This window comes from Ursus americanus, chromosome 7 (assembly GCF_024610735.1).
Source record: "Ursus americanus isolate L20-20 chromosome 7, mUrsAme1.1.p, whole genome shotgun sequence".
Taxonomy (NCBI): domain Eukaryota; kingdom Metazoa; phylum Chordata; class Mammalia; order Carnivora; family Ursidae; genus Ursus; species Ursus americanus.
Genome location: NC_142133.1, coordinates 62,007,120 through 62,032,314, shown reverse-complemented (window position 1 = coordinate 62,032,314; position 25,195 = coordinate 62,007,120). Strand labels below are relative to the sequence as shown.

General features: G+C 52.3%; 1 protein-coding gene across 3 annotated transcripts in view; it reads right to left on the bottom strand.

Annotated features, from left to right (window-relative positions):
* Positions 1-25,195, bottom strand: part of GALNT14 (polypeptide N-acetylgalactosaminyltransferase 14) — a 202,144-nt gene that overhangs the window by 49,844 nt on the left and 127,105 nt on the right. For all 3 annotated transcript variants that reach the window (XM_087863747.1, XM_087863746.1, XM_045809137.2), the window contains exon 2: positions 23,774-23,943. In XM_087863747.1, coding sequence (XP_087719873.1) covers positions 23,774-23,943 — 170 coding nt within the window. The remainder of the gene's footprint in view (positions 1-23,773; positions 23,944-25,195) is intronic.

The window sequence follows — 25,195 nt, the reverse complement described above, 5'->3', positions numbered from 1 at the left end:
ATGATGTCGGTTTGAATCCTGAATCTGTCGAAAACTGGCTGTGTGCCCTTGGGCACATCATTTGCCCTCTCAGAGCCTCGATGTGTCACCTGTTGAGTGCAGACAGACACCTCCCTTGCAGGCTTGCTGTGAAGACCACAGACTGCAGGCAAAGCACCAGGTGTTTAACAGCTGCCAAGTAAATGGCAGCTACAATTATTATCAGCACGGCTCTAGGGGCTGAACCAGCTCCGTGCAGTGTTCTGCCCTTATGGACTAGAACCATGAACTCATGATTCCAAAAAGGAAGGGGCCTTGGAGATGACCCAGTTCAGCCTCCTAGACTGGGCAGACCTTGGTGGCGGGACAGGCATTGGCAGGAGCCTGGGCGGTCATGCTCTTGGACCTCACTCCCCTCCACCCTCCTGCAGGAGAAAGGTCAGGGGGCTTCTCTCTGGGTGGGGCAGGAATCCCCGAAGAGCTCCAGTGTGCACAAGCCCAGGGAGGGCGGGCAGCAGGGCACTGCCTCACACCTCAATGGCCTAGGCATCTTGGCTCTTGGGACTTCACAGATTCTTCCTTCTGCCCCTGGTCACAGTGCATCAGCTGTCTCATCAGACCTTCGCAACAGCTTCTGAGAACCTCCACTCCCCAGAAGAGCAGACCCGGGGCTCAGAATCTCGCTCAGAGTCACACACCTGGGGAGTGACTCAGGTGAGCTGCGCCCAGGTCCTGGGACTTCTAACTGCCACCTGTCCCCAGCACCCTGCAGCCCTACTTGGGGATGAGCAGTCAGCACTGGCAGCAACCAGGCTGAGAGGCAGAGAAAAATCCTTCAAACTGGACGCCATGAGGAGAGTCGGCTCAGACGGTGGGCTCTCTGGGAGAAGACTCTAGAAGATTAATCAAATGGCAAGATCTATTAGGGACACCGAGGGGATGTTGAAAGCTTCCAATGCTGAGATCTGGCGCCCGCAGACAGACGGGAAAGCATGTTTGTAATTTATTATTCAGGGGTTTTACTGGAGAGAAGAGCAAGTGAGCAGGAAAGATCAGAGTGGGAGGAGGGCCAGGAGGAAGGGTGGACCACATGGTGTGTGGAGACTGACGCCAGCCTGCCCACCGGGGCTGCTGTCCTGATGGCCCCAAGCACCTCCTGAATAACATCTGCTCCGCTGAGCTCATCCCCCACATGCAGTATTTTCTGTTTTGTGCTTCTCTTCTTTCTGCAAAATTCAGCTGAGGCTCTTGATTTCCCCAAGCTCAGGTGCATCTCAAAGTGTTTCCTGAACCATCAACTTCTTGAGTGTTGAGCGCCACTTACAGCCAAGGCCGCCTCCACAGAGGGTCTGAGATGCTAGCCCCAGGGCACAGGCAGGAGCTTCCTCTTCGGTCTCTTTCCGTCTCTCCAGCACCAGTCCCTGCTCCCCTACCCACCCCCGCCCCGCCCTGTATGCCAGCAGGTGCCAACGTGGGTATGTCAGAAACATTAAGTGATGATCGCCATCAGTTCCCACAGAAACGTAATGTACACATGCTTTTTTTTTTTTTTTTTTTTTAAGATTTTATGTATTTATTTGAGAGAGAGAGCGACCCAGAGAAAGAGAGAGTATAAGGCAGGGTGGGCAGGGGGAGAGGGAGAAGCAGAATCCTCCCCTGAACTCAGAGCCTGGCGCAGGATCCCTGGATCACACCCTGAACCAAAAGCAGACGCTTAACTGACTGAGCCGCCCAGACGCCCCGTGCACAGCCTCTTATTTTGTTGCACAAGCTCATGAGACTGAGAGCTGCCTCTAAGCGGTGTTAAGATGGCATCATCATCCCCATTTTATCAGTGGGCAACAGAGGCTCCCGAGGGTCCCAAGGGTGCCTGCTGAGGCTGGCACCCAGGTCCTCTGACTCCTGGACATACGTCTTCCTCCTACAGCGTGCCACCCTTACGGAAGAAAAGACGTGGTCATAAATTACAAACATTTGGGGTTTGATTCTGGAATGTCAAAACAGGAGGGAGTGATGGAGTGGCAGACCCAGGAACCCGGAGGCAGAGGACAGTGCAATTATTATCACCAGAATGTTGATGGAGAGAAAGGCCACTGGTCTCCCCCCGCAATTGACAACGGCACCAAGTGTGAGAAGACAGACTCCTGAAGGGGGGGCTCTGGCATCCCAGAGGGGAGACTGAGGGCAGCTAAAGAAAGCGGAAAAGTCACACAAAAATGTGGCAGAATGTAATGGAGATCACACAGGCCTGGGGTGGGACACTCGGGTGTGTCATCACTTGGGAGCTTGGCAGTGACTTCACTTCCCTAAGCCTTGGCCCCCGGTCTACAGTGATGAAAATATCCATCTCGTAATGTTCTTAAACTGCTACTTCGGGGGCACCTGGGTGGCTCGGTCCGTGAAGCGTCTAACTCTTGGTTTCAACTCAGGATGTGATCTCGGGGTAGGGAGATCAGCGTGGAGCCTGCTTGGGTTTCTGTGTCTCCCTCTGCCCCCACCACCTGCCCTCCCAGTGTGCGTGCACACGCTCTCCCTCCAGTGCCGGGCGCTGTGCGGAACACCTTGCATATTTAATGCTCACCGTAACCTTATGAGGGGCCACTGCTTGATGGACTCACTCAGGAGGAGACTCAGGCACCGGGAGGTGAAGCAACTTGCTACAGCCAGTGCAGGGATTTGAACCCAGGCCTGCCAGACGTCCTTGTCACCATGCCACCACCTCTCCACGCCAGCACTGTTACAAGCACTAGGGTATCCAAAATCCTTCAGCTGCTGCTCAGGTCCCATCTGTGTCCTGTGCCCTGTGGACCCATGGGCCCCACTCAAGTCACCAACCCAAGAAGCAGTTTCTACTGAGCTCTGGAATCCAGCCGTTGCAGCGACCTGCCCGGGGAGGGGGGTGGGGGACAGGCTGTCGCTCCTGGGCAGTTAGAGGAGGACAGGGAAAGGGCCAGCTGAGCTACCCTGGGGGATAACGACAGGGGCTCCCACTTCCTGCCCAGGCAGAGCCAGCGGATGTGTGATTTCAATGAGGCCCTAGGAGGGGAATTTGTGAACACCTATTCTAAAGCTAATGTCCATCCCTCTGACTCCTACAGTCCTGAACACGTGGCAGAGGGCAGACTCAGACAGAGAAAGTGAATAGGCTGTCTTCTCTGTGTGTTCCATTTCCCTGAACTCTATGGCCACAAGGGCCAAAAGAAGCACAGGCATACAGTGGGAGTGGGACCGGTTTCCTGGGAGAGCCCCGTCTGTCTCCGAGGGAGAGACAATCTGTGGATTCCCAGGTGCAGGGGTGTGGGGGCACATCCTCTGTCCCTCCCACACTTTTGTCTCGTCTCACCATGTCATGGCTCCAGCCCTGATGAGGCCTTGGGGAGACCAGCATCTCTTCCCCTCACTCCCCAATGACACCAATGCCCACCCCAAAGCTGATGTGTGTGCAGAAGGATGAGGGGGGCAAAGCTCAAGGCCCAGGGACCTTTCCAGAATGTCAGTTGCCTTGGGACAGGGACAGTGAACATGCCGGCAGCATGGAGAATCACAGGTTTTGTATTTAGAGCTGAGAACATCTAATACATTCCCGGATCAGTTCTCCGTACAGAAACCTGCTCCCAGCCAAGCGGAGAAGGAAGATGGCCAAAAGGTATAAAATGCCAAACCTGGGCCTGGCCTCTAGGTCCAAACGCAAGTCTTTAGAAGAGAAAAATGCAAGCAGTATGAAAAGTATGACAATTGTAGAATCAGAAATTCCTTTTAATCTCATTTCATGGGCAACACAGATACACTGTAAGGCATGAAATTTTTATTTCATGTCAATTTCACTGGGATTTCACATGCAGATTAATTTGTTCATCCACACAAACATATAGTGCTCCTAGGTCTTGCCTCAACAGCTGTCCTCATTTAGGATTACAGAAATCCTGCATCTCATACAAGATACTTAAAATAACAGTGAGATCTGCTACTCCATTATGCTGTGGCATTTTAATTGCTGAACGCGTTATTAAATTCCTTTACTCTGAGAAGGGGGTTCGTGGGCCAGGGCAGGGGAGTGAGCTGCCTCGAAGCCTGGTCGGGTACTGTGGTGGGCAGCAGATGGCCTCCAACCCCCAAGTCCTTGTGTTATCCCCTCCCATGGAGTGTGAGTTGACCCTGGTGAGTGGCTTCTCAGGGATAGAATACAGCTAAAGTGATGGGATGCTACTTCTCTGATTAGGTTAGCAAAGACTGGGACACCCATCCTTTTGGCTTGCACTTTGGTGAAGCAAGCTGCCACGCTGGGGAGCCCCACATGGCTAGGAACTGAGGCATGGCCTCAGGTCAATAGCTCGTGAGGACCGGAATCCTGCCCACAACCACATGAGGGAGCTGGGATGAGGGTCCAGCCCTGTTTTGCTCTGAGATGCCGGCAGCTCCAGCTGACCCGTGGATGACGGCCTGGGAGAGCCTTGTAGTCAGGACCCACCTGAGCCATGCCTGCATGCCTGACCCACAGAAACGGAGATGATAAACGTCCTGTTAAGCCACTAAGTTGCGGGTAATTTGTTACGAAGCAATAGACAGAGAACACAGGCACCCTCGGCTACCTGAAGAAACAAGGTCAGCGGCATTTCTCACTCCCCCGGGGCCGATGGTAAATCCTCCTGGGCAGTTGGTAGCTATCCCCACAAGGTGCTCCCAGAGCCCCCACAGGACCCTCTGGTGGTCTCTGTCCCCCTAGAGATGCTAGGTATGAATGCCCGGGAGACCTACACACACAGAAATTCTCCAGTAGTACCTTTGGGGTTGTTACAATCTTTCTAGATTGGAACTCTCTCAGGGGTTCTTAATATGAACCATACAGTACATAGAAGATCGTCTGGCTCTTCGCTCACGTCTCCCATGGATGCTACACAGTAGAAACCTTCCACACGGGTAAAGGAGAAGGTAATTCATTTCGTCACAATGGATGTCCAGGGGCTTTAAGCTTTAATTCTCCTGCAGAAAGGCTGATCCCGATGGTATCATGGGCACCGCTCCATGAACACAGGAACATTTAACAGAGGACTTATCCCAGGGTGAGCCTACTTAGGCCAACAAATGCCTTCCCTTGGCCTTCCCAACTACCACCATATTCCTGGTTGACTCTGTCAGTACAGCTCAGAGCCTGTAGTTCACTTCTTCCTCCCCCAAGTATTCTCCTGGATTTCTCAGCCACCTACTCCCAGGGGCCTCAGATTTCTAAGAAAACCTACATCTTGACTATTCTAGGGCACTTCCACCATCAGATTCATTGCAGCCCATAGATCAGAATAGTGTTCCCAGAAAACAGCTCTGCAAGCCCATTTTCCTGGCGATGTAAGAATGCCCCACAGGGGTCCTTGCTGACAAATTGGGGCGCTAACTGGGCAGGGAGGGCACCATGATCTAAGAGGCCATGGTATCGGGGCACCTGGGTGGCTCTTGGTTTGGGCTCAGGTCATAATTGTGAGGTTGTGGGATCAAGCCCTAGATCGCGCTCTGCACTCGGCATGGAGTCGGCTTCGGATTCTCTCTCCCTCTCCCTCCCGCTCATTCTCTCAGATAGATAGATAGATAGATAGATAGATAAATAAATAAATAAATAAATAAATAAATAAATAAATAAATAAATAAATAAAATCTTAAAAAAGAAGAGACCCTGTTATCTGGACTCCCCTAAAGGCTCAGTCTCTGCTTCTACTTTATTTTGCAGCCCTTGGCAGCTAGAAGACCTTTCTCACTTTGACTCCAGACGAACCCCTGAGTTGCTGTAACACTAGAAAGTACCATGTAGAGCTTGTGGCTGGGTGCCCCCTACACTGCCAGCTGGTGGACAGTGTCTCCAGGAGAAGCCCATGCATGCTTTGTGAAGACAGCGGACACAAGTCAAATCAGCTGGGCAAATGAGAAATACTGGAAAAATACGAGATCACCTTTCTCGTGGTCAACAACACACATGAACATGTTACAGGCTCTGAGACTTCTGCTAGCTATTGTTTACCCAGCTTTGCCTCAAAACCTGCCCCCTCCCCACCCTTGCATTTTTTCTTTTTTCCTAGCACACAATCCCTTACGCATAGTGAGAACTCACATATTTAACGGATATATAGTGAGTAAAGCACAGCATTGCCCAAAGAGAATTCTGTGGGGCCCAGGTTTAGAAGATGTTGCTTCCAGCTCCCTCTTTATTCACTGATGAGGAAACTGAGGCCCAGAACAGTGAATTGACCTGCCCCAGGCCACCCTGCTAGTTAGTGGTCTAGCTAAGATCTTCTGGGTCTTACCACTGAACTTGCTGTTTCCTTCCAGGAACCAAGCCTGGGGCCCCCGTCAGATGATACACAGAGGCCCCAGGCTCCAGTCCACATAGCGCTCCTGTTCACCTCTGCCTTCCAGTGCCCTCTAACCCCCTCTCCCCACCAAATCCTACCACCAAGGTCCCTACTGCTCCTCAATGTCGCTAAACTAACGGAAACTTTCCAGTCTTTATTTGACTTGTTATCTCTGTAGCACTTGACAGGGAGGGTCACGCATTTTATTAAGGACTTGGTTCTTTGCGCTTGGCTTTGGCGAAATCACCTTAGTGCGGATAGCCTCTTCCTAGGCTGTCTCCTCTGGATTTTCCTCTTCTTTCCTCATCTGAAATTCTAGCCTTCCCCCCAAAATTCTCTTAAACCATCTTTTTCTCAGTCTTCCTTCTCTTTGGATTACTAAATTTTTTCCCAGGGCTTCAATCTCCTATCTGTTTGCTAATGACCTCAACCCTACCCCTAATCCTGATGAGACCTGTCCTTGGATGGCCCCATAAGGTGACCTCATTACCCACCCTCTGCCTCCAGCACCTCGGCCAAGCCTGCTGTGCCTTTTGTGTTCCCTAGCTCACCATCTACCGTGTGCCCAAACCCAAGAGATAGTCTCGAATCCTGCCTCTCCCCATCCCCCCAACCTAATTAAAGGCCTAGTCCTGTCAATCCTTCTTATTTATCTCTCGACCTGGCTGTTTCTTCACATTCCCATCATGTCTTCTCTGTATTACTGCTGCAACTTCCAAGCTGGCTTTATCCCCTTCCAATCTACCCAGCATGCTGCAGCTAGAATGATCTTTCCAAACTGCAAATTCTTAACATGTTTCAACGCTGCCTAACTGTTCACAAAATGAAGTTGAAACCTCTAATCGTGGCTTCCTATCCTAGTGACCCAGCACCATGTATGACTCCTCCCCTGCACGCTCCAAGTTTCGGCTACATTCTGCCTGACCCACTCTTTTCTCTCTGGACCTCTGTGGGCATGGCCTCCCTCCCACATGTCTGAAATGTATTCTCCTCTCTTCCAAGCTTGGGCAATTTTCTCTTCTTCTAATCTTGGCTTGGAAGTTACTTTCCCTGGAAAGCATTTCTTGATCTCCCCAGGCTTTTCCAACATGCTCTCCTAGGACATCTCTGTAATCGATTACCAAACATTGTGAACTTAATTTCTGTCCGCTCTACTATTGCCTACAGCAAAGGCAAGGATTCATTTGTAGCTGGGACCTCAGAACCTAGCACAGAAGACATATAACACATGTCTGAAGAATGAGTAGATGCCTGGGTGAGGGAGGAAGCAGGTGAGCTCCCATTGGGGCAAAGTCGGAGGGGACAGTGTCCATTGCCAAGTTATGAGTGACAGCAGCTCGAGGGAAATGCTGAGCCATAAGCTGAGCAAGGTGCCACGATCAATCATACAGAGAAGGAGACCAAACAAGTCACTAAGACTGAAGTTGGAATATGTAGCCACAGTGGCAAAAACAGGGAGCCTTGTGTGATGGCTGTCCTGGGAGACACCTGGGACAGTCATGTGGTGGCTGTGGAGAGCTCTGACACATTCTCTGTAGCAATGGAAATACCCATCTGTATTTAAAGGGCCGAGATATTCTCCCTGTTTACCAAAGTCCCAGGGGCAATGAACATCGCTCATCGAGGTGAACACTGTTCATCAAGGTGTCCATCGAACACTGTTCAAGGACGGTGAACATTTGTTCTTTCAAGTGAGAGGGAGAGATTGAATCCTACCTGGACAGGGTTGCCAGACATGGCTCAGACACCCTCTTCGTCCAGACCCAGCCTGTCCAATGCGGTAGCCACTGAGCACTGGAGTGTGAAATACACATAAGATTTCAAAGACTCTGGATGAAAAAGAATGTAAAATAGCTCATCACACTCACTGTATGTCAAAGTGGTCATATTTGGGTATCCTGAGTTAAATAAAATATGTTCTTAAAATTATTTTACTTGTTTCTTTTGCTTTTTAAAACATGACTACTAGAAGATTTCATGTCACCTACGTGGCTTTCATCTATTTCTACTGGACATCGTTGTCCGAGATGTTCCTCAACCTTAGCCTATATACAATCCAACTTCAAATCTCAGCCTTAGTGCCAGACAATGGTTTCTAGACGCTGGGTTCTTTTGTACAAGTAAACCAAAACTTAAAAAATTATAAAGACCATTATTAGGTTTGCAACATTATATTTTGCAGGAGAGAACATATTTAAAAAAATCTCATCATCTAATATCATTCTTTCATAAATGGGTGTTTAAACACTAGAAAAGGCTGCAATTTCAGAACCATTAAAAACCCTTTAAATTGTAAAATTAAGCTTTAAGAACATCTCTCTCGCGGTATCACCTCTTCCCCCAACACCAAGGATCAGATTTGCACTAATTTACATGTGAAAGTACAGCTCAAAGGTCCATCCACTAAATTAGGATGAGCCTGTGTTTGACCGCCCCCTGCGCCGTGGACACCAAACACGGAAGCCGGGACACCGCCACTCTTTGCTCCGGAACCAGCAGCCCCAGCTCTGTTCTTGGTGCTGCTGATCTCACACATCGGGACGGTTTTCCTGATCTCTGGTCCCAGTTTACCTCCTCATGGACTTCTGCTGCCTGTGCAACTGGCTCAGAATGAGCACCCGACTGGGGAACGCAGACACCTCGGGCTGAGCTGAGGCCTCCTGGACCCCACCACTGCTCCCCTCTGGACAGGACCCCCTTGTTTGCCCAGACAACTGATTATGTTGACCAGGTCTTTTGAAATGAGTGGGACCCCGCAGTTTGGGGGAAACCACAGGTAGGAAGCAGTACCTTCTCTCCAGGAAGAGCAACTGCTTTCGGGAGGCAGCAAAGAGGCTCCTCTTGGGACCTTGCCAGGATCTGTGTTCGCTGGTACCGAGTGCCACCCAGATGGCAGGCATGTGCGCGTGTGTGCGTGTGCGTACGTGTGCGTGCACACACACAGAGGAGAATGTTCTCAAAAGGCAAATGCAGAGTGTAGCTGGGACCAGGAAGTGTGGAGGTGGGCCAAGGCCTATTTTTGCAATGTTTCTGAAAAAGATTCCTCAGTGTCTGGGACAAGGGCTCCTTCAAGTCTTATTTTAGCCCTGCTTGAATCACATTACACAATAGTAATAAGAGACAACACCTACTGACCCCTGGCTCTGTCTCAGGTCTTCTTCCAAGAGCTTTAGATCTGCACAATGATTCTCTGAGGCAGGCGCTGGGACTCCTCCTCTCCCGTTCTGGAGGGGACTGTGAGGGCAGGTCAGTAAGCAGCAGAGCCTCGAGATAAAACCGATGGGCTGGCTCCCGACGCTGTGCTCTCACACGCTCCCCTAGGGTGCCCCTGGATGGTCATTCAACTCACTGGCTCTCAGCCTTTATTTCACACTGGTCTTTCTCTCTGCCTTTGGTCTTGAAGGGCACATGCTGGAAGGTTCTGGAAAGATGGAAAATCCTAAGTCTGGGTTGTCCCTCACCTGCTAAAAGAATGGTGTCTCCCTTTGATGCTCCCTGAGCTATTTCCTGATATTTCTCAGACTTTCTAGCTCAAGGATCAGAGAATAGTCAGTCCTTCCTTTTACCTTTTGCCTTCAATCCTCAAATTCAAGCTGAGATAAGACCTGTAGCCCTAGTGAATCCAGGGACACAGCCAGGCCCAGCCCACTGAGCTCAGGAATGGGCTGCTTGAGGGCCAAGTGTCCCCCACTTCTTCTCCTGGGGACTCACAATGGCGTGCCCCTCTGGAAGGTCTGAGGTGGGGAGGTAAAAAGCAAAGGCTTCTCATATCTTCCCATGCCCTCCTCCTAGCCAGTTCATCCATCCATCCTGAGCCAGTCCTGCCCCACATTCTGCCTCCACCCCTCCTTTATTCTCACTTCCACCTGCCCAAGCTGGGTCTGCACCCTTGCAAAGCCCCCTGACTGTTCTTCCTGCCTGCAGAGCCGCCCCCTCATCCCCTTCCTCCCTGCTCTCCGCACACAAGTCACACACCACTCTCCCTAGCCTCACCTGGTTCCTTGAAGCCAAGCCCTGACCGCATCCCAAGGCCTCCCCCTCACACTAACCCCCAGCCCTGCCCCACAGTTCCCCTGCATGAGTCTTCCAGCCCTGCTAACCTGGTCCACTCACCTCCCTCCAGCACAACCTCCACATGCCTCCCCATCCCCCACACTCTCATCTTCCTGTCCGGGGCTGCCTAAATTACAACCCTTGTGCCACCCATGTCATCGTCCACCACCACACGTCTCAATGGGACTTACTCCCCTGTTTGCAAAGCTGTGCTGTCTTCTCCGTGGGCACGGCCCACTTTTCTACTTCTTTATGTTCTTAATGGCAAGTTAGTCAACCAACTGGAGTAAATGTCCTCATCTCTAAACCGGAATCGCAGCAAGGCTGCTGGGAGGCTGAGCTGGGAGAACACATACAAGGTGCCTACCACGTGTCAGGGGAATAGTTTGATCAATAAACATTGGCTGCTTATGGTCCCGGATTTATGGGCTAACATGGAGAATCCTTTGTTGAGTGAGGGTGGTTTTAAATTTCCCATGACTGGATTTTCACCCTCTGTTTTGAGGATTCTTTCCCGCACCTGCTCTCCCAAACACTCGTGTTTTCAGTAGACAGTTTGATGGTGAAGCTGGTGAGGTGCCTTTGGGTCCACAGTCCCTCAGAGGGTAGCGATGAGAGGCTGAGTGTCAGGCACACTGCTGGAACACCTGTCCTAGGCTGCTCCAGGTCTCGGGGGGAGACTGATGTGCGCCCCTGGGGTAATGAGTGCTCACAAGTGAGCACAGGAGTAAGGAGGAACCACTGAACTTAACCTGGGGGGGAGACGCTTTCCTGGAGAACAGCCTCCCCAGCTGCCCCAGGTTCCCGAAAGATGGCACGCCCTGTGCAGGCAGAGTAGCAAGGTGAAGAGGCACGAAGCCTGAGCATAGTCAGGCAGCCGCAGCCCCGACTGGCTGGGGTGGACCTGCCTTCTGGAAGAAGTGAGCCAACGACATTTGAAAGATTTCAAATGGGAAGCCAAGTGTCTGCATTTGGAAAGCTGTCTGTGGAGGAAGAGCGGAGGACGGACTGGTAAGGGGCCAGAGCCATGCTGGAGGGCGGTGGGGGCTGCTGCAGTCACTCTGGCGAGAGGGGACCACCACTGAGGATGGCAGGCAAGGCCAGTCTCCAAGGGCTATCTAAGAGGCAGACTCAACAGAATGAGGGTGGACAAGTCGGACTCCAAAGGTTTCGGCTTGGGTCCAAGGTCAACAGTGGGACCTGTCCTGTGATGGGGCAGGTGAAAGCCAAGTGGGTGCCTGCTGTCTCGAGAGGCAGTACAGGCAGGCTTGGTGAGACGTGGAGTAAGGAATAAACAATGTGTCCTGGGGCGCCTGGGGGACTCAGTCAGTTGAATGCCTGACTCTTGATTTCAGCTCGGGTCATGATCTCAGGGTCATGGGACGGAGCCCCGCATGGGGCTCCATGCTCAGCACAGAATCTGCCAGAGATTCTCTCTCTCTCTGTCCCTCCCTCTGCTCTCTCTCTCTTGCTAATAAATTAGTAAAATCTTCTAAAAAATGTTGTGTCCACATGATGAATCAGGGCAGATGTGGCAGAGCAGGGAAGCAGGAGAGTAGACGGAACGATGCCTGTTCTGGCTGGCGTCATGGTCAGGGTGAGGGTCACATGGGGGCAGAAGGTGAGAGCTGTCCGGACACCCGTGCTTCAGTCAAATATCAGGGGTCCTCCTACTGCATCTGGTTCACCAAGGACAACCGTAGGGGCATTAGCCGATCCTGCCCTTGCTAGCCCAGACGGAACCCCGGCTGCTACGTGACTCCACAGGTCCCCCCTCTTCTGTCACATCGTGCCTTCTTCAGCTGCTTTTCCAGCCGCCCCCAGGCCCACCACTCACGTCACTCCATCCCACTGTCTGTCACCCCGGCCAGCACCGGCTTTCCACAGCCGCCCGCCCACAGCTGTCACCTCCTCTGCTCTTTTCATCTGCTGTCAGACACAGTTCTACTTCCTGGCCCCCGGCCCTGAAATCACTCCCTCTGCTGGCCTTGGCTTCTATCCCCACTATTTTAAAAGTACACATTTCACCAGACGGGCATCGCGATTGCCTCATTGCTTATTTTGCGCTCCGGTTTTTAAAGTTAAGTTTGACATTCAGGCAAGTGAAGTGTTTCGGCGCCAGGAGCCGAGGCTGAGGCAGGAAGCTCTGTGCAGAACTTCTCTGCCCGCACCCTCTCCGCCCCCGCACCACCCTGTTCCTGGAGCACACCCCAGCTCAGAGGTGGGGGACCGGGCACAGAGCCAGGACCTCTCCAAACTCATTCACGTAGCTCCTTGCTCCTTCAGGGCTGGCCCCCTCTCTGTCCTGCCTCTGGACCTGCTGCCGAGCCTCGGACAGGTCACAGGGCCCGGTGCTCACGGGGATCCTGGGGCTCAGACCCGTCCGACGACTCACCGCCACGGCTAGCAGACCGCGCTGACTGGGGGCTAAAGACTGTGCTCAGCATCCGAAATGGATTATTGCACCTCCCCATGATGGCAACCCTGGCTACCATTATTACTCCCATTTCAAGACGAGGAACTGAGGCTTGGGGAGTTAGAGTAACTCACCCAAGGAGCAGCTGACGACCGGCAGACAGGCCTGATCTCAAAGCTCCCAGGGCTAGGAGGCCTGGCCCTGCCACTCACTTAACCAGCTACGGGCCTGCACTCCGTTTTCTTCCCTGCTGGATGGCGGTGACCCCTTCCCCCCAAGGACAGCTAAGAAGGGCATGTGAGGACGCTCTGTGAAGTCTCCTAGAGCCGCAGGGTGTGGTACTCTTATTCTGAGCATGGCCAAGGTTCAGCTTTTACTTAGGAATTGTGCCAGGTGCCCGAGCCACTCAGGATGTCCTCGGGCCCGTTCTCCCAGCCCTGTTTCTTTCTGGCATTAGAGGTGCAGAGGAGTGGCCCGTCATACCAGCCGATGGTTCTCTGAAGTGCTGGGGGGGATAATGGTAACCCAACACGACAGCGCTCTGCGTTATAAAGGGGAAAAGTTCACACGTTCTAATCCTTATTCTACGCCGAAAACCGTGGGCAGGTCACCAGTTTCAGTCAAGCTGCCATCCTGTGATGTGTCAACTCCAGGAGCAAACAGCTCTGCTGTTAAAGGGCAAAGATGGTATCAAAGCGGATCATGTTGGCCTCTCAAGCCAGGAGGGGGTGTCTGGAGACCTTCGCCCAGGGGAAGGCATGAGGGCCCAAAGAAATGGACAAGACGGCAGTAAAGGACAGCTGTCGTGGTCCTGCAGGCCCCCGAGTCTCCTTAGGAGGAGAAGTGTGTGAGGGGAAGGATTCATCCAGGGCCATGGGGGAGGGGAGGTGCTGCAGAGCTGGAGGGAGTCGTGCTTCTGGAAATAGCCTCCAATCAGATTCAGTCCCTAAGTCAGTTCCTGCACATTCTTACCAGCACAAGTATTTTCAACTGGCAGACAGGGCTGGAAGTGACCTTAATAAGCATCTCTGAGCTACTTCTCTCTTCTTACCTGTGAGGAAACAGACACCCTGAGAGCTGAAGGGTTGGGCACGATCTTAGACAGGACCCACGGCTTCTCATGCTCCGTCTAGTAGCTTCCCCCCATTTTACCGCACACTGCCATGATGTGGGAGAAAATGTCAAAAACACTCAGAAGAGAAGCAGGTTATTGAGGACAGACTAGGAGTCAGGCTTTGTGCTTGGTTTTTGGGCAAAGGGCCTAGAAAGGGGAAGAGAGCAGGTATGAAACACTTGACTCGGGACTGGAGTGGCCCATGAACTTCCGAAAGGTGCTCCACCTCACTGATTGGTGGGGAAAGGCAAACCTTCACCACTGGAAGATACCACGATGCAGCCTCTCTAAGGCTCAAGTGAAACAGACAACAGCCAGTGACTGACCACAAAGATGGCGAGCCACTGGAACTCTCACACACATACACGGCTGGTGGGGAGGAAACGCGTGTTCACCAAAAGACAAGTACAAGATGGATCACAGGAGCACTGTTCGTAAGAGCCCCACTATGGAAAAACCCCCATGAGCATTAACAGTAGAACCGATACATAAATTGCGATAGACTCATACAAAGGAATACTATACAGCAGTGAGAATAAACGCAGTACACCTCGGAAAACGTGGCTGGATTTCACACACATAATTTTGAGGGAAGCCAGACATACAAGAGCACATACTGTGTAAGTCCAGTTATGTAAAATTCAAAAACAAACAATGCTAGTCTATGGCGTTTGAAGTCGGGACAGTGTTACCCACAGCGGGGAGTAGGGGCAGGGACGTAAGGGTGGTTCTGGCAAACTGAGCATCGTCTTTCCCTTGGTGGATGTGCTTGATGTAGGAATGTGGGCGTGTTCTCTCTGGAAATTTCTTCAAGCGGTACATGTATGAAGTGTCAGCTTTTCTGTATGTATGTGGGACTCTGATTCAAAATCTACCTAAGATGAAGACAAGTTCTGGGTCTTGAGGAATACTTTGGTCTTGCAGGGATATTTCAAAAGCCACCGAAGTGGAAGGATTCGATAGAGCCCATGAACTAGAGGCAAGAGCCACAGCCAAACTCAGCAATGCTTTCTCTTCCCCTGAGCACTCCAGCTGTCCTGGTGCCCCCAAAAGCACGAAAGAGAACACTCCAGAATGCAGAATGCAAGTTCAGGGTCTCCTCTTCAGCCTTCTGCTTTCTTAAAAGTGTATACCCCAAAAACAATGGGGAAAAAAGGATAATTTAGAGGACAGAGCAATGATGCCAACTTCCCCTTGGTGTTACTGGCCCCGAGTGCATGGGCCAGGGCTTGTTTTCTTTTTTTTTTTAAATAATCTTTTTTTATTATATTATGTTAGTCACCATACAGTATATCCCTAGTTTTTGAAGTAAAGTTCCATGATTCATTACTTGCGTATAACACCCAGTGCACCATGCAATACGTGCCCTCCTTAATACCCATCACCAGCCTATCCCATTCCTCCACCCCCCTCCCCTCTGAAGCCCTCAGTTTGTTTCCATGGACGGGACTGGAGGAGATAATGCTAAGCAAAATAAGTCAAGCAGAGAAAGACAATTATCATATGGTTTCACTCATTTATAGAACATAAGAAGAGGAAGATCAGTAGAAGAAGAAAGGGAAGAAGAAAGGGGGGGGTAAACAGAAGGGGGAATGAACCAAGGCTTGTTTTCAAGGCCAGCTAAGGGAACGTTCTTCCCAGGGGGAGTAGCCCTCTGGTGAGAAGGGACAGGTGGCCTGTGGAGGGCAGTAAGGAGTTCCCAGTCATCTAGCCGGCAGATTTGCCTCCTTGGGGAATCTAAGCTCCATGAGAGCAAGTGTTTGGACTGCTTGTTTACTGATCTATCCCGATGTGAAAATGAATAAAGGAAACCTCATTCAAAATACAGTCCGTCAGGAAGAAGGAAGATTTCCTCCCACCCCGGCAACAGCAAGTTGCCCTCACCTGCAGCCAATGAGAAGCTGTCACCACTTCAGACTCTCATTTTCCTCCAATGCACGTTTGTTCAGAATGACCCCTCCAACTTCCTCCTTTCTCCTACAGGATGATGTTCTCCCCTTGGGTCTCCAGACTTGCCTGTGGCCCCCCAGGGTTTGTATGTCCCAAATTGCAATTTCTCTGCTCTTTCTGAACAAACTCATTTGCTGCTCAACAACCTTTGTTGTTTAATTTTTAAGGTGCACACCTAATAACCTAAGACTCAATAATTTGCAGGAATAACTCTGCAGGGGAAATACTTAATTCCAAATTAGTTTCCCAGTCCTGGGCCCTGAACACACTTCTCTGTGTCTTTCCATACCTCCTTCCATCATCTCCTTCCTCGGGCAACGCATAATAAAGGAGGGAAGCCCTGGGGGGAGGGAGGGAAATGTGTCTCCAGAGCTGGAGCCATTTAGTGCCTTTCAAAGGCACACAGGTTTTCTTGGCCTTGGCAACAGAACACAAGAAACTACTGACTCCGTTAGCTAATTGAAATATGTTCTATCCATGCCTCCAAGCAAGCTCAAACGGAAGTCTCAAACTACTTTAACTGGGAAACAGAATTCTCACACATCGTCCCTTCTCGTTACCCTACAAGCACCAGTAAAGCACACACACACACACACACACACACACACTCAGTGAACTTGGACATAATCTAGGCTTCCTATTTGGGACAGAATATATACATATAGATATTTACATACACTTAGACCTAGAATCTGAAAACTTGATTTTGAGCACTGACTAGCTGTGTGATCTTGGACACATCCCTTAACCCCTCTGAGCCTGATCTCTTTACCTAGGAATATGCTAGTCTTGATCTTCTGCCCAAGTCTTCATACCCAGTACTAAACCCAACAGTCAGACAGGGCAGATTCCTTTTCCAGATCCCTACCAGCTCCTTTTCCCTCCTGACCAGCTCTTGCTTCTCTCCCACCTCACCCCAGAAGAAACTCCCCAGCATAAAACACAGCATGTCACCCTGAGGATGCCAGTGCCCTAAAGACAAGATCCCACATCACACTCTATCCCCTTGGCCCCACTTCAGTCTAAGATTGGTTTTGGACATTGCCTACCCTTCTTTGGGGGTGGGGAGTGCATCACTGCTGCCTGGCACAGTTCCGCTCGGACCTACCTTGGTACTCCCCACTGCCTCCCGCCTGCCTCGGCAGAGCTCCACTGACCCAGGACTGGCCAGGGATGCGTTGCTTAGGACATGTGCCAGGGTCGCTGAGATGATGAGGCTATGACAGGATGAAAGTCCTAACATTTCAATGTTGACTGAACTGACTCTAAGCTCCTTATCCTGAATTCAAGACTTGGCTACAACACGACCCCAAGTTTCCTATCCAGAATTATTCTCCCCTCCATCACCCACACTCCAAGGAAATTGGACTGACTCCTGCAAAACAATGTGGCTCTCCCACCTCCTTGTCTTTGCGTATGCTGTTCCCTCAATCTGGGATGCCTGCCACCAGCTAAAATCCTACCTGTCGCCCCCAATTCCAGCTCAAATGCCATTTCCTTCAAAAAGCCTCTGCCTCCTATCCAAGTGTAAATGCCTTCTCCTGGGTAGGCCAGCTTAGTGCTGTTTTGACTTTTTTACAGGAAAGCTCCTAATTCGTATGGTTTGCTCCATGGCCAAGACAGAAATAGCGACACCAAAACCAGGACAGGGCGGGAGATGGGTACTTGGAAATCAAGGACAGGAAGTCCGTGCATTAGCTCCAGAAGCAACAATATGGCCTTGGAGCAATCCACAGTTGAGCATCAGGAATCAGTCCCATGTGCATTTTCTCCATAGACCATGAGCTCCCAGGGAGTGGGGACCAATTTCTAGCATAGAGCTTGGCATGTGGTTAGTGCCCAATAAACGTGTCAAGTGGATGAATGAGTGAAAGAATGGGAAAATGAATGAATGAATGCTACGCACAATGTCAAAGCTGGTGGGAATGAGCTTAAACAAGGTGTGAGAAAACATTAGTGAAGGAGGTTCGTTCAGATGAATTCTCATTGGCAATTTTCTTGACTGGTCCCCTTTCAAAGGCTGAGATGCTGCCTCTTTGGGAAATCTGCCTGAAACTCACAGAGCAGGCAGTGGCGGAGGGACAGGGGTAGCATGCAAGGACCCAGGGGACCAGGAGTGGAGGGAATCCTGGCCCAGAGGCCCCTCCCATCTCAGCCTCTGTGGCTTCTCTTCCCCTGCTGTGCTGGTGAGAACCCACTCCTATGCCCTGCACCAGTACTCAGATAGCCCCCCAGGGCAGCAGACCCTTTCTTCCGCAGAGCACTCCTAGGATGTGCAGAAAGTCATTCTGCTGCCCCCTTCCAAGGCTCGTTGGGACTCCGGGATGCTCTGGAGTGAAGCTCACTCACGGCTACTATCAACAGGCTCACAAACTCCTGTACTGAAAAATGGTGCACAGGAGGGACCAGAACGTAGCAGATGGGGAGAGCATGTTTGCAAAAGCTAAGTGTCTGTGATGGGTTTCCTCTCTCCTCCCCTCCGCCTAGATGTGGAATCACCAACTCTGTGCTAAGCTAGTGGAATAGCCTTGACTCTGAGGGAATATGAACATTTTTTATGCTTAGCCGTTCCAGCCGTAAAGATTTTTATCCTATTACTGCTAAGTGACGAGTACAAGGAGAGAAATGATGATGATCTTCGGCAGCCATTCCAACCAAGTAAATACAAGGAGGGAGACACGCGATCCCAGACCGGGCTGCTGCCCCTTCATTTCCTAGGATGAAAAGGAGCAAAGGAAAAATGTCTTCCTGGTGAGATGTATCAAAGTGTGGAATTTTCCCTCCAGGCAAGCGATGGGTATCCCACTGTTTGAACCATTTAGCACGGCCCTGGACAGAAGCTGGGAGAGCAGGCTGAGGGGAGCAATCAGACCCAGCCGGCCAGGAGGAGGTGACCTAATGAGGCTTCCCAGCCATAAGGCCTTTCAGCTCGCAGCTCCTGGGCGCGGTCCACCCTGCCACCTGCTCCCCTGCAATCACAGCAACCCCATAATAAGTATTGCTAGGCAACAGCAAAAATATACATTTGCTTTATCAAAATATTGCCTCCCTTCTCCAGAGGTGTGCCTCTGTTGAATGGCTTCTCATCTGCCAGATGTTTTATGTGCTCCTCGGATGATGGCAAGCCCAGCTGTTGTCACCCAAATGTGGTGACAGCAGTGGGGGCGGGACAACCGGAAAACGAGGACTATTTGTTGGACCAGTCAGTGCTTGATAAACTGGAGAACTCGCCTGGGAAATCTTCTCAGACTCACCCCAGCTAGACGCTGTCCCTTCCTTCCACTGAAACAGTTACTTACGGCGCACAGTCGCCACCCCGATACGGCCACTTCTTCATCTTCACGACCGCAGAGGACCTCGGCAGGGCCCTGGGAGTTAAGGCTCACGTCTGTGTTCACATGATTGTGGGTCTCGGGGAACAATGTGGCACTAGGTTGGCCCGATGCCAGCGCAACCATGAGATTCCCACGGAGACGGGTGGGAGAGCTGAGTACACGGACGTGGATACATCTAGAATGAGAAGACCGACTACAGAAGAGTGCACTGATGGGTAAGCTACAGCAACTCTGCACTGATGAAGCTTCAAGGCCATCTAGTCCCATGCGATGAGAGAACAAAGCCGAGAGAGGACGTGCAGAAGGTCGTGCGGAAGGCCACTGCTGGGCACCTGGTCCCCACGCCTTCCACAGGCCCTGGATCAGGGATGAAGAAACTGAGCCACGGCCAAGATGTGTTGAAAGGCCAATGACAGCAGCTTTCCATCTCAAGACTGTGAAAATGTCACGTGTTAGGTCAGGGATGGGTGGGCATGAGAAGGTTCGGTTGTCAACCCTAAAGGGTGAATGTGCCAGGGATCCATTTGAAACCACAGATACTCACTTTCCAAACTAGCCTGAGTATGGACATCACTCACTTCCCATCCCCCATAAAGCATGGGAACAGGGAGTTCCAAGTCTGCCTCCTCACTTTGGTCATTCCACTCTCCAGGTCAACCGGACCCCTCCACAAAATACCCTGGGCTCCCTGGCACAGGGGACGGAGAGAACAACGTGACGTTCTATTCCACATGGGGAAATGAAGCCCCTGGCCTCTGTGGGGCTGCTTTCGCTCAGTGCCGGGCCATGACATGCTTGGGAGGGCTTCCGTACTGCCAATGCGTTTGGTTTTTCCACCAGCCCAGCTGTCTGTCGGGTGAAAACTTCCATAGCCCTGTCTCCCTCCCCCCACCCACGGCCTCCCCCAGCCTCACGGCATCTTCGGATTCCTGAACGATGCCCCCCGACGCCGGCCTCCCAGCAGCGCGTGCTCTAATGCTCAGCTAATAGCTCGGTCTCGGGCACTTGTCCACACGCATCCTATAAACCAGAATCCAATTACGGGGGTAAGAAAATTGGAAGCAAATTTAATAAGCTCAGGCCACTCCCCCATGCTCTTTCTTCACTCTTCTCTTCCCGGTAATGAGAACTCCTTTCACGGACTCTGTTCTCCTGCCTCCTCCCCTAAAGCCCCCGAGGATGGAGGGAGAGGAGGCCGGGGGCTGCTTCTCGGTCCTCTTCCCCCTTTTTTTTTTTTTTTTTTTTTTTAAAGATTTTATTTATTTATTCGACAGAGAGAGACAGCCAGCAAGAGAGGGAACACTAGCAGGGGGAGTGGGAGAGGAAGAAGCAGGCTCATAGCGAAAGAGCCTGATGTGGGACTCGATCCCGGAACTCCGGGATCACGCCCTGAGCTGAAGGCAGACCGATTAACCGCTGTGCCACCCAGGCGCCCCCCTCTTCCCCTTTTTGCACAGAAGGCAGATGGGAGAAAGTAGTCAAGTGTCTTTGCAGATTTCCTCTCCCTCTCCTCTGTTCAACAAATGTTTCTTGAAATTCTGGCACACACCAGGTGCTGTACTAGGTGCCAGCAAAGATGACTCCCCCTAGAGGGCGGAGGGCCTCGTCCTGCTGCTGGGGCTGATAACGCACGTCGACGGTTCAGTCTTGAGAACTCAGACAATGAGTGGGGCTGGCTCTACAGCAGGGGTTCGCTCTCACTGCAACTCTGCCCCTCCAGAGACATCCGGCAATGCCACAACATGGGGGGAGCTACTGGCATCTAGTGTGTGGAGGCCACAGACGTTCCCCAACACCCTACAATGCACAGGACAGCCCCCACAGCAAAGTATGATGCAGCCCCAAATGCCAGCCACTGATTGATTCCCTGGACAACAGGAGATAGGTCACCAGCAGCCACAGCTGGTCAGAGCTGGGGTAGGCAGGTCCCAAGAAGGACCCCAGGGCTCTGTCAGCCCAGGCAGGCCGGCCCCACGCATTACATCAGGATGAAGTCAGGATACAGGAGCCTGGAATCACAGGATTAAGGGACTTAGCCGGTGGTTTTAACCTCACAGACACTGATTCCCTGGGAAGCGAGGGCTGGAAGGAGGAGATCCTGTAGACAGAAGGTCAACGTCCAGGGGGGCCCATCTGAGGGAAGCACAGTGGGCTTTGCTGGCAGTCTCTGGAACTCTCATTAGCATAAGAGTGATCTGCGCACAGGGTCAGCCCCATACCACACTCAGCCTGGAGGTGGCTGACCCAGTTGTTAGCCTCTGTTGGCGCTAGCCTGGGGCTCTGCACACAGTCCGTGCTCAACAGCCCTGCCGTGGCTGCCTGGTCCCACGTGCCTGCCCTCAGTCCCAATCCCCCATCCTCTCCTCTTCCTGCTCTTTCAGACCAGGAGCCACAGATCTGAAATTCTCTGAGTCACACAATCCCAGCTCCCACAGGGCAAGGTTAGTGCCCAGAGGCAGACATATGGCTGATAGACTTTTCCTCTGTCTTCCCAAAGGGGGCCTTAGATTCCATCTAAATCCTTTCTGCCTCTCTTGCCACCCTGCCGGCGATCACATTTACTACCAGATACAACACACTCGGAGAGGGCCCCGAACAGGACCTGGAAAACTCGGATCCTTGGGGATGGTCTCAATGCCTCCTACACAACCCGTACATATGGCTGGCCCTCATCATCCACTTTCATTTCTACCTCTCAGATCACAGACGAGGGTGATCACAGAAATTCGTCCCGCTCAGGGTATCGTCTGGAACCTACCTGCTCAGTGAATCCCCCACTCCATGCCTCCCTTCTGCAGGTGGGAGCAGGCTTGTTTCCTGGCCGGGAGGCGACCCTTCGTCCTTCTGGAGGTTCTCACCATCTGGACTCAGGACAAGGGTGGGACCACCTGCCTGAGACCAGGTGGGCTTCTCAGCCTTCTCCCTATTCTCCTACCTGTAGTCTCTGCTCAGGGAAATAAAATTACCTAATTCTTTTTAAAAGATTGTATTTATTTATTTAAGAGAAAGAGCACGAGCTGGGGGTGGGGTGGTGTGGGCAGAGGGAGAAGCAGACTCCCGGCTGAGCAGGGAGCCCAAGGCTGGGCTGGATCTCAGGATCTCCAGGATCATGACCTGAATCTAAGGCAGAAGCTTAACAGACTAAGCCACTCAGGAACCCCCAAATTACCCAATTTTTAAAGAATATTCTATCAGATGCCAAGGACCAGGTTAAGTGCTGGGGAATTTTGATAACAATACTACAAGACTCCGACATGAAGAAGATTTCAGGCCAGCAGTATGGAGTGTTCGAGGTACAGCCAGTACCCCAGATCTCTGGCTGTGGGGACTTCCTGCTGCTAACAAGAGTCTCGTGGGTACCTCGAGGGGACTGTTCAGTTTGCAGGCTCTTGGAGTCTTCTTCTGAAGACTTCTGAAGCCACAGAAGCCTTATAGCTCATGGCCCTGGCATTATTTCTATGGGGAAACCAGGGCTCTGGCTCCTTTCATAAATGGTGGTGATTAACATAAGCCCCTCCATGGGATGCGTGCTATGTAAGTCGAGGTTTCTGAGTTGTACAGCCTAGCTGGGGAAACTGAGTCCGCCCCCTTCACAGACTGACAACTTAAGCACCACCAGATTGACCAGTGTCATAAGTCATGACAATTCTTACCGCCCTGCTCATAAACCCCAGTGTCCACAAGCAGGTACCCACAGCCCCAAAGAAAGACAGAAAGCTAAGAAGCTAACACCAGTCCTCCAGCCTCTCAATGTAACAAAGCCTTCAAGCCCCTCCCCCCCAAACAGGCCAGTCTGCTATTTGGAGCTGGGGCAAAGTGAATTTCCCACAGGAGACAGAAACACGCCCCGGTGGGCCTTTGGCACAGCTGGGCCTCCCAGTTGTAGGCAGGGAGGCCAGCACGGAGGAGCTGGGGTTGACACGGACCTGCTCACTCAGGCCTCAAGACGAACCAAAGGGCTGTTTGGCTCTAGGAAGGATTGGTAATGAGGCAACATGCCTTCACAAAGGCTCTCTCCCCTGAGAAATAAAGCTTTCTGCATTGTGTCAGGCCCGACCTCTGCAACCCACCGGAAGGGGTGGCCTGGCGGCGGGCGGCGATGGCAGAACGGAGGCTGTGTGAATGGGCCGCTCCGAAGCAGACAGCGGTGGCATGTGAGGAAGCCCAACACCTCGCACAACAAAATGTGCCTGGGCTGTCGGAGGACACGACCCCTCCCAGCGACAGATGAGGCCACCAACCTGACTTCCCAGGGGTCTGCCTGTCCTGCCCTCCCCCATTTGAAAGCCACGCCAGGCCAGGCCATGGGAACCTGCCAGGGAAACCAGGCCCAGGCTACAGGTTCTTTAGTGCTCCATGATTTCAGGGTGGCCACCGGGTGAGGGGGGCAAGGTGCAGGTGAAGGGGCCTCCCACGTTCTCCGTGGAGGTGCTCGGGGACGGCTCACAGCGGTGAGTAGCACAGACAGCGTCAACTACCATCCTGCCTGCCCCAGCTCCTGGCCTGGGCACCGCCCGCATCAAGCCTGCCGTTGCTCCGTCATGAGCACTGGGAACAGGAGAGAGCACCAAGTGGGAGCACGGAGAAGTACCTCAGATGGCGGGTGTCTGGGACGGCCCGGCTGCTGGAGATCCGCTCGCTTTCCCGCTGGTTGAAAGCGTACAGCTTATAGGGATCGTCGCCGATGCGCCACTTCTTGGCATTCAGATACTGCCGCTCATCAAACTGGTCCCACGGGTCTTCCCAGTCAGCGTCCAAAGTCTGCGGAGCACAAACGGCAAGCCAGTGAGAAGAGCTCCCAGCCCTCCTCCAGCCTTCTCTGTCTGTCGCTGCCCCACGGCAGAGAACAGCTTTTTCCCAGCCAAGTTTAGCCCAAGGATGGGCTAGGGGTAAGAGGTTAATAAAATCTCAGCAACAGTGACAACAAACACAACAGCGCAAGCAGGGCAGCTGCCATGTACTGAGCGCTATGTAGGAGGCGCTGTGCTAGACCCTTCGCTCACTCCCCCTGCTAGTTCCAGGAGGCGGGCAGTGCTCACAGCCCCACGACACAGACGAGAAAGCAGCCTCCACGGGCAAAGCACCGTGCTCAGGATCCCAGCACTAGGAAGTCGGCAGGGCTGGGACTTGGGTTCCAGTAGCCTGAGCCCACAGGCCACTTCGCCAAGGTAATGTGAGAACACCCGGCTGAAAAGTGCCAGCACCGTAGCTGGCACGCAGCAGGTACAAAATGACGGTATGACCGTCGTTCCCGCCTCTGCACAGGAAGAGATGGGAAGTCGGCGATCCAATTATAACAGTGTGCTCCCCACCAGATGGATGCCGGCGTGTCCCCTTCTTCCTTCAACCCAGGAATCTGTGATTATTATTTTTTTTAAGATTTACTTATTCGTTTGAGAGAGAAAGAGCATGCGGAGGGGAGGGACAGAGGGGGAGGGAGAGAAAGAATCTCGAGCAGACTCTGTGCTGAGGGCAGAGCCCGATGCGGGGCTCCATCCCTGAGATCATGACCTGAGCCAAAACCAAGAGTCGGACATTGAAGCGACTGAGCCACGCAGGCACCCCTAAATCTGTGATTATTTTTCACATGCGTCGATGCAGGAACAAGTAATACCCTCACTGTACGTGGAGACAGTACGTTAGGACGTATAAGGTAGCTTCTGCATTCATGGTCTTGTTTCATTCTCACCAGTCACTCTGTGCTGAGCTGGGAAGACAAGTTCTCACCAAAGTTCTGGGCTTGTCTGCACAGGTGGGACCATGGCCGAGCCCAAAGCTGAACTCAGTGTCCCCGACCCTCCGGTGCATTCGCACGGCAGAGACCGCGAGGGGATTTGCACAGGGAGGGGATGGCTCCTGCCCAGAGCCAAGCTGCCTCATCTGTCCCACCCACACCAGCCCAGCAGCCAGGCAGAGACTCTGCACAGCCAGCCAGAGCTGGTGGGCTTCAGAGCCTCCACGTGCTGGATGCTTCCCTCCAAGGCCCCTGCCCAGCGGATGCTGGCACTTTCAC